The sequence below is a fragment of the Pseudochaenichthys georgianus genome, chromosome 3, assembly GCF_902827115.2.
Source record: "Pseudochaenichthys georgianus chromosome 3, fPseGeo1.2, whole genome shotgun sequence".
Taxonomy (NCBI): Eukaryota; Metazoa; Chordata; class Actinopteri; order Perciformes; family Channichthyidae; genus Pseudochaenichthys; species Pseudochaenichthys georgianus.
In genome coordinates, this window is record NC_047505.1 from 14,376,014 (window position 1) to 14,390,111 (window position 14,098).

The window sequence follows — 14,098 nt, forward strand, 5'->3', positions numbered from 1 at the left end:
AATCTATTCTAGTAGACCTCAACAATGGAATTATGATCAGTGGAAATGGCCATGACATGTGACCTTTAAACTAAATTAGGCGGAAAACCGGTACACTATAAAATGTTTGACTGTAAAATTACAGTAAATTACTGGCTACTAGTTGCATGTATTTCACAGTAATTGACTGTGAATATTTCACAGTAATTTACTGTAGATATTTTACAGTAAATTAGAATAAAAGTACAACTAAATACTGTGACTTTACAGTTGCCATGCCCATGGAATTACTGTGATATAGCAGTACAGAGCTGTGGTATTATGGTACCTTGATGTACATCAATTACAGTAATTACCTCTATTTTCACACTATTACTGTAGAAGTAATGCAACACAGTAGCCAGTAATTTACTGTAAATATAAAAATTTAAATAATACGATAATATATTGTAAATCTGACTAGTTCACTGGGATTTTACCATAACTACACACTTCAATCAGCTCAATCAACAAAGAAAAACAAAGAAAATGCCCATTTTAACTTTGTATTACTCCATTGAAGTGCAAAGTACATTTCACAGTGTCTTGGACATGTTGTTACGGCCCCAACCTCTACTCCGCGGTAGTGGCTCGTGCTGAGACCCGCAACATGAAACAATACACGCAATAACCGGTACTTGGTAACGAGCATTTATCGATAATCAGCCGTTTCCTCACACAAGCGAAACGGGAAACAAAAAGAGGTCTGGAGGACTGGCCAAAAGGAACAAATAGAAGGAGGGAACCCGAGCCAGCGACACCACGGACCGTAGGACCCAGAACGTCCCCCTCCTAACCAGAAATCAATTATAAACCCAATGGGAAACAAAATAAAGCCGCAAAAACTGGACTACCAGGTCCTCCAGGCTAAACATAAACACACTGCAAAAATATGGCCTACAGCTCAAAATGGCAAAGAGGTAATCTAAGGAGAGTGTCTCCCGGCGTTAGGACAGGCGAGACATCCTTCTCCTCCAGCTTCTCTTTATATATACACGGCTGAGTGGAATTTGGAACACCTGGGCAGAGGCGGAGCCAGGGGCAGTCCAGGTGCACCTGGGCAGAGGCGGAGCCAGGGGCAGACCAGGTGCACCTGCAGCAGGGAGACAGAAAGAAAACAAGGAGGGGAGCACGTAACATGTCTACAGACATCCACTCAAAGTCAACCATTTTTCTGAAGAATGTGCTGACATGGGGGTTTAAATTGCCATGCCTCTTTTTGGCTTTCGAGCCCGTCTCAGGATAACCAAGACAACCATTTCAATTTTACATAGATTTATATGTTGCATCGTTTATTTTAAGGCACATGCAGCGGTGCCCCTTTCAATTTAAGTAAAACCTGCACCAAAGAAAGAAATTAGTATTTAAATCCAAGCAAGAGCGATGAAAGCAAGAAAATCACTTAATTTGTTGTGTTATCACAGAGGATGGTCTGTATACAGTATTTTACTGTGAAATAATACAGTAACATGTTGTGAAATCCTGGTAATCATTTATCCTGTACATTCACAGTAATTAACTGTGCCTGTATTGATTTCACTGTGAAATTCAAAATTACAGTATTATATTGTGAACATTACAGGTAAAGACTGTAAAGTGGTAAAACAGTAATTTATTGTAAAATATTACAGCTAAATATTGTGAAATCATGGTAATATTTTACAGTGTAACTCAGCCATTACCTCTCCCGTTGAAATGCCGCTGTGCCCGCGCAGAGAGATGACTTTCTGAAAGGCTAACGTAGAGAAGGCCCCCTTCAGTCTGACTGCAGTGCGCAAATTCAGGGCCCACAGCGTGGATATTAAGAAGCTTTTGAAGAACTCGGAGGTGAACAGAGCGAAGCAAAGACCAATCCCATAGAGTACTGGGTGTTTCTCTGGGGCCTCGGTGTAGTTCAGGATCGCATAGATCAAGACAGCCTGAGAGGACAGACAGGGTAAGTAACAGTGAATAAGAGCATGAAAAAGAATATACATCGAATATTTTATGGAAGGTAAAAAAAATAGATTGACTCAAGAACTGTACTTAATGTGTTTCCGTATCCTAGGGAAAGTCATTTCACAGGCTGTGTCCATGAGTAACATGGGTGTGATATTCTGTCAAATGGCGGTGTAGTATGGGTGGAATATTGGTGTAATATGGGCCAAATAACATTGTAATATGTGTATATATGTGTGTAACCTGGGTGTATTAATGTGTAATAAGCGTGTGGTTACAGAGGAGTAAAGGTAGTAATGGTGTAAAAACATGTTGAAAAAACAAAAAGAAAATCCGTTTTTTTTTCAAAATATGTATATGTAAATACCTGTTTAAGGCGTTAAGCACAATTTTGAGGTACTTTGTTGTTGAGCTTTTTGTTTTTCTGAACTTTAATGTCAGAGGAATTTGGACTTTACTCTGGCAGCTGAAGTTAATTTTTTATTTTCAGCTTTTTAAGATTAAACCAGTGATTTCTTAAAAATTGTTTGTCATGTGTGACACACCATACTTCTCATGTTTAAGATGTCTATGTGTTGCTAGCATGACCATTTTCCAAACTTTTCACATGTTATATAACCTTTAAGGCTCAATTAACCAACATTTGACAAATTATACTCAATCCACAGATAATACTTTTTACTTGGTAAGTTTGTAATGACTTTACTTATAGTGGAGTATTTTTTACAGTGTTCACTGGTATTTGTATTTAAGAAGAAGATCGGAGCTTCTTTCCAACACATTAACAATTAGAGTAATGTTAAGGAAAACTCTAAAGAAGGCGACAATGGCAAATAGAGGAGGCACTGGTACTGCTCATATTTAAAATGTAAAGAAAATTACCGGGCCAATAAACACTGCTATCATGGAAAGGATGCCGACAGTAAGAGACATAATCAGCCTGGTTCTTTGAAAGCGGAGGACAACTCGGATCAAAGAGGCCTTCTCCAGGCCCACCTTGGCCACTTCTTCCTCCCAGAGTCTCTGGAGCCTGAGCACAATGCAAACAATCAGCCTTGTTAATTCTATACCAAGTTAAAACAGTTGTGGAACACTCAACGTAGTGTAGGTTCCCTATTATTTTGGAGAGAGACTTCAGACAAAAACATTGATCAAATTTGGGGTTTGGTCTCTTCTGATTCCAAAACATTCTGGACTTGTGGAAAGAATACACAAATTAGTGTTTATTTGACAAACTTTGTCTATTTGTGCCTTGAATTTTCCTCAGATAATGAATTATTTGCATATATAAACATCATATTTAATTTGTAATCCAAAACAATGGTGATATCTGATATATATGCACACGTTACCCTATCTACATGAAGTGTCTCCCCTCGTCCCCCCAACCCCCAATCAGCAAGAAGAGTGTCTGACCTTTCTCCGCTGCTGTGGGCTACATCCAAAGGAGACAGCTTGAGAGAGCTCATATCCAGCTTATTCCTGAACAAGGCCCACATCATGGGGGTCATCCAGGTGAAGGTCGTGAAGGAGAAGAAGCCTGCATTGTCTATAGGGTGGGACCTGCACATTGAAACACCATCCATGAGGAAATGGGTTAAAATATGTAGAACTGCATGGCCAACTGAACTAGCCCAATACTGTATTTGTACCGTGTATCCTCTATTGGATTATTAAATCATACTGTAATTTGTTTGGTGAAAGTAAACAATGATGTAATTTACTTCTTTTATACCTTATTTTGAAGGAGTTACTCATCTGTCCACTTTAGCAGACATCATGCATAAATGGCAACTGTATAAAAGAAGTGGCTGTGGACTAGAGTTTTGACTGCTGACATTTTGTATTTTTGACCCGACATATTGTCACAAAAGGGTGGAGCTGAGTACAACCAAACAAGACATTTTAAGGTGACCAACGTGTTAGAATTAACTTTTTATGAACTGAAAATACACAGAAAGGGTTGCCGTTATAAGATGAAAACAAGAGAGCACAAAAACCTGAAAATACCCTGGTAGTGAACTCTCAATTACAATGTAGCCCCGCCCTGAAACATACTCTGCTTTTCTGTATGTTTTCTTCTAAATGGTAACATAATTTACTAAGTGCAATAGCTGCCCACTGCTCCTACTACTAGAATGGGTTAAATACAGAGAACACATTTCACTGTGTGTGCTGTGTGCTCTGCATGTGTGACCATTAAAGAGGGTTTCATCCCTACCGATTCTATCTATCTATCCATCTACATTGAACAAAAATATAAATGCAACACTTTTGTTTTTGCTCCCATTTTTCATGAGATGAACTCAAAGATCTAAAACATTTTCTATATACACAAAATAACCATTTCTCTCAAATATTGTTCACAAATTTGAAAAAATCTGTGATAGTGAGCACTTCTCCTTTGCCGAGATAATCCATCCCACCTCACAGATGTGGCATATCAAGATGCTGATTAGACAGCATGATTATTGCACAGGTGTGCCTTAGGCTGGCCACAATAAAAGGCCACTCTAAAATGATCAGTTTCATCACACAGCACAATGCCACAGATGTCGCAAGTTTTGAGGGAGCGTGCAATTGGCATGCTGACAGCAGGAATGTCCACCAGAGCTGTTGCCCGTGAATTGAATGTTAATTTCTCTACCATAAGCCGTCTCCAAAGGCGTTTCAGAGAATTTGGCAGTACATCCAACCGGCCTCACAACCGCAGACCACGTGTAACCACACCAGCCCAGGACCTCCACATCCAGCATGTTCACCTCCAAGATCGTCTGAGACCAGCCACTCGGACAGCTGCTGCAACAATCGGTTTGCATAACCAAAGAATTTCTGCACAAACTGTCAGAAACCGTCTCAGGGAAGCTCATCTGCATGCTCGTCGTCCTCATCGGGGTCTCGACCTGACTCTGGTTCGTCGTCTTAACCGACTTAAGTGGGCAAATGCTCACATTCGATGGCGTCTTCACGGATGAATCCCGGTTTTCACTGTTCAGGGCAGATGGCAGACAGCGTGTGTGGCGTCGTGTGGGTGAGCGGTTTTCTGATGTCAATGTTGTGAATCGAGTGGCCCATGGTGGTGGTGGGGTTATGGTATGGGCAGGCGTATGTTATGGACGACGAACACAGGTGCATTTTATTGATGGCATTGTGAATGCACAGAGATACCGTGACGAGATCCTGAGGCCCATTGTTGTGCCATTAATCCACGACCATCACCTCATGTTGCAGCATGATAATGCACGGCTCCATGTTGCAAGGATCTGTACACAATTCCTGGAGGCTGAAAACATCCCAGTTCTTGCATGGCCAGCATACTCACCGGACATGTCACCCATTGAGCATGTTTGGGATGCTCGTATACGACAGCGTGTTCCAGTTCCTGCCAATATCCAGCAACTTCGCACAGCCATTGAAGAGGAGTGGACCAACATTCCACAGGCCACAATCAACAACCTGATCAACTCTATGCGAAGGAGATGTGTTGCACTGTGTGAGGCAAATGGTGGTCACACCAGATACTGACTGGTGTTCGGACCCCCCCAGACCCCCCCAATAAAGCAAAACTGCACGTTTCAGAGTGGCCTTTTATTGTGGCCAGCCTAAGGCACACCTGTGCAATAGTCATGCTGTCTAATCAGCATCTTGATATGCCACACCTGTGAGGTGGGATGGATTATCTCGGCAAAGGAGAAGTGCTAACTATCACAGATTTTTTAAGATTTGTGAACAATATTTGAGAGAAATGGTTATTTTGTGTATATAGAAAATGTTTTAGATCTTTGAGTTCATCTCATGAAAAATGGGAGCAAAAACAAAAGTGTTGCATTTATATTTGTGTTCAGTGTATATTAAAGAGGATTTGAAACTAGTCATGAAGACCATAAACTCACCAGGAAAATGTTTACTGAGGTAATAAATCAAGTGAGAAGTTCGGTCATTTTCTCATAGACTTCTATACAATCGTTTCGTCATTATTTTTTGCACCATTGGTTAATTTAAGAGAGACTGCAGGTTTAAGGCACTTCACTTTTTAAACTCTGAGGTTACTAGTTGGTCAAACGTAGGTGCCATGAATAAAAGTGTCACGATCTGTCTGTGTTGTGTTTTGTCTTGTCTTTTTCTGTCTTTGGTTTCATGTTTTATTTTGAAGAGTGTTCACCCCCTGTCTTGCCTGTTGCTGTCAGTCTGTTTTCCCTCCTACCTGATTACCCGATTGTGTTCACCTGGTACCCCTGTGTTTTCTCCTCCCTCCTCAATCTCATTTAAGTTCTGCTTTTTCTGTCTGTCATTGTTGGTTCATTGTTTGTCTTTGACTGTGTCACGGGGTAGGGTTCTGTTTTTTACACTTTGGCCTTGAAAGAAAGGTATTTGTTTGCTCCTTGAAATAAAGGTTTTTCTTTGAAATCTGCATTTGGGTCATGCCTGCATCACTCATCCCTGACAAAAAGGGTTAGCAAAATGAATCAAACGATATATAAGAGCATCAAAACAGGATGATGTAATCAAAAACACTTACTGCGAAGAGGACCAGCGGAAGGGCTTGCAGGTCTGCATGCTTTGGTTGTATTTTCCAAACAAGGTGGTGTGGGCTCTTTGTCTGTTGTCCACAACAGGATGTTCTTGACTGGAGGCTGAAGATTCATTTCTCCGTCGGAAAGCATCTTCTGTCTTCAGAGTCATGGATACGAAGAGACAGAAAGAGAGAAACAGAGATGGTGGGGAGAGACAGACAGAAAGAGAGGGGACCTTTTGTCAATATTCCGGCTAAAAAGTCTCATAAGGTGGATCAAACAAATCTGCCACACAAACACAGGATGCGGGAGAAACAATAGGAGAGAAAAAGGTCTCCGGCAAAGGAAGCAATATGTGAAGAGGCCAGGAGAGCTCTGTTTGTTTACTTACAGAAGAGCCTTTTCCAGCAGGCCTAATGTCCTTCTCCAGAGTATAGTCATTCTTCATTTTTCCCTGTTTTGAGGGCAGTAAGCATGTAAAGTCACCAGAAACATTGCTAGCCTAAAATATTTCTAAAAGCATTAATGCTGGTAACAGAAATACTATGTACTGGATGACCAAGAATAACACACAGGAGTATGAAGGTAGATATGGTGCAAAATGTGAGAGCGTGTAAAACCTGATGTGAGCACTTGCAGAAAAAAATCTGAGCTCTGTGTGCATACATTTACACTTGTATAAAATATCCACGTAACTGTGAACCAAATGTACACTTGTATAACATATCCACGTAACTGTGAATCAAATGTACACTTGTAAAAAATATCCACGTAACTGTGAACCAAATTTGAAGTCACAGAAGAAAAAAAAAAGTGTTGTAGCTTGTAGGAAAAAAATGAACTTAGAGATGAAATCTTCACTTGCAGAAAAATACATATTTTTTAAATATATTTTCCATTACAACTGCAACTTTATTTATTACAACCTCTCAAATCAGTCATTACAACTTGACGAATCTGCTCTGTGGCAGTATAAATCGACGAATCTGCGGTCTTGACTTTTGCTACACTTCTTGCGATAAATGTGTCGCAAAAGAAATGTTCACCTGTAGATGTGGGGGGAGGGAGGGGGGTTGGAGCGAAGTGGCGGAGCTATCAGAAGGACGAGGCTCGGGTGACTGGAGACTGCGGGGCTAACGGTTCGTGTCGCTACTAGTCCGCTGACATGGCGCATCCATCAACGGTACATTTTGCCCATTACTTGCCCAGTATTACTTTGAATATTATTATTGTGATTGAGGATGAAATCCGCTTTGAAGACCACCGTTTTATATCGTGCAGTTTAGCGGCGAAATAACGTCAGTCAGCCAGCTAACGCTAGCTTTGTTGAGTTTATGCTAGCTAAACAAGTTGTGGTTGTAGTCTATACAGCAGTCATTCATAGATTATAGCCTAATGCTTTGGCACTAACGGTTGATAACCGTTTATGAAAACAAAACCAATTGAACTGTACTGAAATAATGACACGTTTTATAATTGTCTTGGGCTCCTGCTGTGTTTTTAAAGCCTTTGTAAATTATCCATGCTATTTTCTATTTAGAACAAAGACTTCAGAATCTTAAAATCCCTTAACGTTTGTATGCAATTGTGCTAAATTCAACTCTGGAATCAAGCAAATACTAATATGTTTGCATGACATTAGTTATTTATATTTTGCCATCACTGAACTATACGTTTAATACATTTAAGTCAAGCTAAGGTACATGTGATGGTAGCTAGTTAGTGCTCTTACCTGTGAGGCCTCCTCCAAACAGCATAATAACCAGACTGTATCATTCAAACTAAGTACCAGTTCTAGATCCTTGACTTTAGACAAACAATTCAAAAGACAACATGTATTTAAAGACCAATCTTTATTTGAAGGTGCCTCTTAACCTGAGATATTAGTTATACAGTAATAGTATTGACAATCTAAAAAAACTGAGCAACTCAACAGTCAACTTTATATTTCTTATTGTCTAAAGCATTTATTATTTTCATTTTCCCCCTCTCATATTCAGTGTGGACGGATTGAGACAGCGTGGTGTCCAGAGGGCTGCAGAGACTTCAGGGAGAAACCAAATTTCGGCCAGCAGTCGAGGAAGAAGAAGCGAGCGGCCTGACAGCCCCTCCTTCTCCCCTCCGTGACAGAGCTGGATGTTCTTTCCCCGGCTCTAAATGTGTCCCCGCCGCCTCGAGAGATGCCTCAACGTCATCCTCAAGTCCGCATAAAACACATGTCACATCTTTCTTGTCCGAATAAACCATTTCCCGCTGACGCATCCAGGCTTCGGCCAAGGGCGCAGCTCAAAAAAATGAAAAGAAAGACAATAAACAGTCCGTTAACTATAAATCCCCTTCTGAGAGCAGCTACGGCCTCTCTCAAAAGGCGGATAATAAACGGGTCTGTGAAGGCGCCACACGCATGTGCAGTGCCGGTTGGGGCCTTAAGGGCACTACCGTCACGCGCATGCGCAGTGCCGGCTAGAGCTGTAATGGACAGCCCGCCAATTCTTCCCCTTTTAAGAGCAGCGACGGCACCTCTCAAAGGACGGATTATTGACGGGTCCGTGAAGCCACCGCTACACGCATGCGCAGTGCCGGCTGGGGCTTTAAGGGCACCACCGGCACGCGCAAGCGCAGTGCCGACTGGAGCCGTGAGGGCACCACCGGCACACACATGCGCAGTGCCGGCTGGAGCTGTAAAGGCACCTACGTCACGCGCATGCGCAGTGCCGGCCGGAGCCGTAAGAGTGACATCCCAGCTGGCTCTCAGGAGCATACAGCAGGAGATACTCACGACGTCTGCCTGGGCTTCTCAAAACAGTTATAATTTATCTGTTTTCACAAACCCAGAGAGAGTCAACCCATATTCCGGAGAGAGAGGTTCTCTCTCTCCTAGAAAGAGGGGTTTTATCTATAATGCCCACCGAGCGGAGTCAGATTACGGAGGAAAATGTCCTCGTAAAGCACCCACTCAACATGGGCCTCATAATAAAACTAAACCCCGAACGCCACGGCGTACGGAGAGTTTTGGTTATTATGAAATGCGTAGTGGCACTACACCCGACTTTTCCAGTGCGGGACGCGCCTACGGGTGCAGTCCTTTCACGGAAGGTGGTCACCACGGACGCAGGTCAGACGGGCTGATAGGGGATTTACGAAGGTCGCCCGGTGAGAGGTCCCTAGAACAGAGACTTCCAGCGGGCACACGTAAACTACCCGGAGCTTTTAGCGGTGTTCCCCACCCAAAAACGCTTCCTGCCTTCTCTCAGAGGACATCATGTCCTCGTGAGGACAGACAACACGATATCGTGTATGAACCGCCAGGGGAGGTTGCGTTGTCTCCAGTCACACACACTGGCACACAAACTGATCCCTTGGAGCGGCAGACGTCTCCTCTCTCTGAGAACGACACAGGTACCGGGAGTGATGCACCTAGGGACAGAATTACTGTCAAAAGGTGCACCACTCTATGCAGACTGGACTCCTCATCCAAGGATCGGGAGTCCGCTGTGGGTGCGTTACGGCGGAGCCGCGTTAAGTCTGTTCGCAAGAGGAGAAAATGCTCAATGACAGCTGTTCTCTTTAATGCACGATTTAAACGCACTGTTAGGCGGGGACGCACTCGTACACGATTGACCTCCGGGTCCTCTGTACACGTTCCCACCCCTGGTTCTGTTCCTCTTAACTCCGGCCAGAGTGAAAGAGCAACGCCACACACTTACTCTGATGTTTCCACCCTAGCCCGCAATATACGGGCTGGCGGGGATATATCAGCTGTTGTGCGGGCAGTCATGGCAGCCCCCACCACGCAGGGACAGATTGTCTCAAGCGGGTGAGGGCGATCCTTTACCCACGCCCGGAGCGCAGGGCACTATGGGCCTGACCCGTGAGTGGTACAATCTGAATACAGTGGGACTCCCTCAGAAGGTGATAAACACTATTCAGAGTGCGAGAGCTTCCTCCACCAGGTCTCTTTAGACTGTAAGTGGAGGGTGTTTGAGGAGTGGTGCCTTCAAGAAGGACACATCTCTTTTCAATGTCCTGTCGGGGTGATTTTATCATTTCTACAGGACTTGATCGAAAAACACAGAGCTTTCTCCACGATCAAGGTGTACCTGGCTGCTATTGCTGCATGCCATGTGGGCTTTGAGGGCAAGACGGCTAGCCAACATCCTTTGGTTTGCCGTTTTATGAAGGGAACTCGCAGGCTCCTCCCTGTCTCCAGGTCGCTGGTGCCCTTATGGGCAATAGTATGAAGCTGCAGCGTCGGAGACAGCAGTTACAAAACCGCAGTTACAGAACCGCACACACAGGTCCCGTGTCACGATCGCACACACAGGTCCCGCGTCACGTGACGGAGCATCCACACACACAGGTCCCGCGTCACCCCGCTTGACGGCGGCATGTGACGGTGACGGAGCACGTGACGGCCAACGCACATGAAACATGAATGTTTATATATATATTCTGTTAATTTAGTTGAGAATTTCAAAAATATAGTCTTTTATATGTATATTAAACAACACTGTTAATTTAGTTTTGGGTATGTTTATAATTCTCGTTTCATTATTATTCAAAAGAAAATAACACTGTTAAACACTGTTCCTTCTACAGTATCATAATTCTCGTTTCATTATTATTCAAAAGAAAACAACACTGTTAAAGACTGTTCCTTCTACAGTATCATAATTCTCGTTTCATTATTATTCAAAAGAAAACAACCCTGTTAAACACTGTTCCTTCTACAGTATCATAATTCTCATTTCATTATAATTATTAATAAATCAAAGGTGTCTTCGAAGAGGTGCTAGATTACTGAAAAACAACTGTTAGTGTGTTGATGCACCAGTCTGCAAAAGATAAACAAGCAGTTTGACCGAGAGGCATTTCAGTTCAGAATACATTTTTATACATTTTTATTTATTTTTATTGCGGGGTCTGCTGTTTCTTCACTGGGGGTGAGGCGGGGTCTGCTGTTCCCTCTCGAGGGAGATAACCTGTCGTGGCACTCTGAATATTGGCTGAAGGGTTCTATTGCGGCAGTAATCTTAAACAAAGTGCCGCGAGGGACTAAACAAGAGAAAAAACACTGTGGACGCGCAAAAACTCAGTCTTTCCAACACAGTATGCGTTTGACCTTTTATTTCCTTTCCAAAAATGCAATATTCCATATGAATGTACGTATCTCCTTGTATGCGTGCCTGAGTGCCTGCGTGAGTGCGTGCGGTCAACAAAAATTGTCCTTCTCTAGCTCACTCCCCCATCTATTGCCAGCTGCACAGGTAAAAGCAACCGGATATAAGCACAAACGTCACCACCCCAATGCAATGACACGCCCACCACCTATAGTGACTCAAAAAACATGTATCTTAACAAACACAGAAATGGCTTCATATGTGGCTCCTACATTCCGGCCCCTAATTATATCAACATAATAATTACACAACTGGAAAATTATGTAGGAGACAATCAAGGAAAAACTTTTAAGGATAAAACGTCCTTTTGTCAAAGTGTCCTTTTCTTCTTTAGGCAAAAAATAGAAAATAAAATAAAAAAGACATAGTTTGTTAGCCTATGAAGGAGTGATCTTTACTATCACTTAATAAAAAACCGGAAAAAATGTCAATGTCAAGGTCTATGAAGTTCACTAATTTCCTCACGGCTCTTCTGCTTCCTGTAGAAGGCAGATCTTTGTGATAGGCCTGTCCAGATAGCTAGTTGTTGTCTTCACTCGCACCTGACGTACAAGTCCTCTTCTGTCTGGAATGGTTTGTACAATCCTTCCTGTAAGCCATGAATTGCGAAGTGCTGAGTCATCGACTATGAGCACAATATCTCCTGGTATGAAGTTGCGCTTGACATTTGACCACTTCTGTCGTTCCTGGAGTAGAGGCAAGTACTCCTTAATCCATCGTTTCCAAAACAAGTCTGAGATGTACTGAACTTGTTTCCATCTTCGACGAGCATATATGTCCTCTTTATGAAACAGTCCAGGTGGAAAAGATGGCTTGGTTTTTAGCAGCAAAAGATGGTTAGGGGTTAGTGCTTCCAAGTCATTGGGATCTGTGGATGCTCTCGTTATGGGACGGCTGTTGATGATGGATTCGGCTTCACAAAGAACAGTGTGAAGACACTCCTCATCAAGGTTCTGTGCCTTCAGGCTGGAATTCAGAACCTTCCTCACAGATCTGATCAACCTTTCCCATACTCCTCCATGATGGGATCCAGTAGGGAGATTGAAAGTGTTGTTGATTTTAGCAATATTCAACCTTTCTATTGCCTCTCTCAATTCACGCTCAGCTCCAACGAAGTTGGTTCCATTATCTAAGCGTAATTCCAGTACTTGTCCACGTCTTGCGATGAAGCGTCGAAGAGCATTAACAAAGGAATCTGTATCCAAGGATGAAGCTACTTCAATGTGGATGGCTCTTACTGTTAAGCATGTGAAGAGAACACCGTACTTTTTAACTGTACTCCTTCCTCGCTTAACCTCAAAAGGTCCAAAATAGTCAACTCCAACACGAGTGAATGGAGGTTCATCTGGAGAAACTCTGTCTCGAGGTAAATCTGCCATCTGCTGCATTCCTGGAGCTCCATTTAGTCGCCGACAAACAACACATTTTGACAGGGTTTTCCTTATAGCCACACTAGCACCAGGAATCCAGTATCTTTGTCGCAGGCTAGATAGCATGTGGTTACGACCACCGTGTCCCACATCTTGGTGTACTTGCCGTAGAATGATGTCAGAAATGTGAAGATCTTTTGCCAATATAGCAGGATGTTTAGATTCTTCAGGCATTGCTGCTCTACTGAGACGTCCTCCCACTCTCAGAACACCATCTTCAAGTACTGGGTTGAGCTTGTAGATGTGACTAGTCCTTTTCACACCTTCTCCCTTTTGCAAGCCTTTAATTTCATCAGGAAACCTTTTTCTTTGGCAAAAGCAGATAATTTCTTTCTCAGCTTTCCGGAGGTCCTCAATAGAAAGAAAACTGGAGACCACCTGAGCCTTGATATTCTGCATTTCCTTTTTCATCTCTCGGTCTTGTTGTTCCTTATTCAAGCCAGACTGAGCAAGAGTCAGACTCAATTGCTTCCTCTTCCGACTAAGGCACAGCAGCAGGTTTTTCAACCTAAGGATCCAACCAACTGTCTTCTTCAGGTGGATCCAAGAAGAGAAGTGATTGATCAATCGGGTTACAGCATCCATCTCTTCTTCAACCTGCACAGCGTTCACATTCAGACTTATCTTGACCTCAGGGTCTTCTGGTGCCATTTCAGAGCCATCAGGGTTCCCAGGCCACTGTTCTTCAGGTCCAGTGAGAAACTGAGGTCCAGACACCCATGTGTCATCTTTCAGGAGCGTTTCCACTTTGACTCCCCTGGAAGCCCAGTCGGCAGGATTGCTTGCGGTGGGAACATATCTCCACTGAGATGGATTTGATACGCTGCGTATTTTTGAAACCCTGTTTGCGACGAAGGTTCGAAACCTTAATGTCTCATTACTGATGTACTTCAGTACAGAAGTACTATCAGTCCAAAATATGGAGTCTTTAAGTTGCATTTGCAGCTCCTTCCTACACATCTTGTCCATACGACTTGCAACCACGGCAGCCGTCAATTCCATTCGAGGGATGGTTATT

The 14,098-nt window shown here is 43.0% G+C and overlaps 1 protein-coding gene across 1 annotated transcript in view; it reads right to left on the bottom strand.

Moving 5' to 3' along the window:
- Positions 1-14,098, bottom strand: part of LOC117462921 (ATP-binding cassette sub-family C member 12-like) — a 53,117-nt gene that overhangs the window by 20,351 nt on the left and 18,668 nt on the right. Inside the window, exons 2-6 of the mRNA XM_034105293.1 lie at positions 6,862-6,924; positions 6,476-6,627; positions 3,373-3,519; positions 2,839-2,986; positions 1,701-1,937 (exon numbers count right to left, since the gene is read on the bottom strand). Coding sequence (XP_033961184.1) covers positions 1,701-1,937; positions 2,839-2,986; positions 3,373-3,519; positions 6,476-6,627; positions 6,862-6,918 — 741 coding nt within the window. The 5' untranslated portion in view covers positions 6,919-6,924. The remainder of the gene's footprint in view (positions 1-1,700; positions 1,938-2,838; positions 2,987-3,372; positions 3,520-6,475; positions 6,628-6,861; positions 6,925-14,098) is intronic.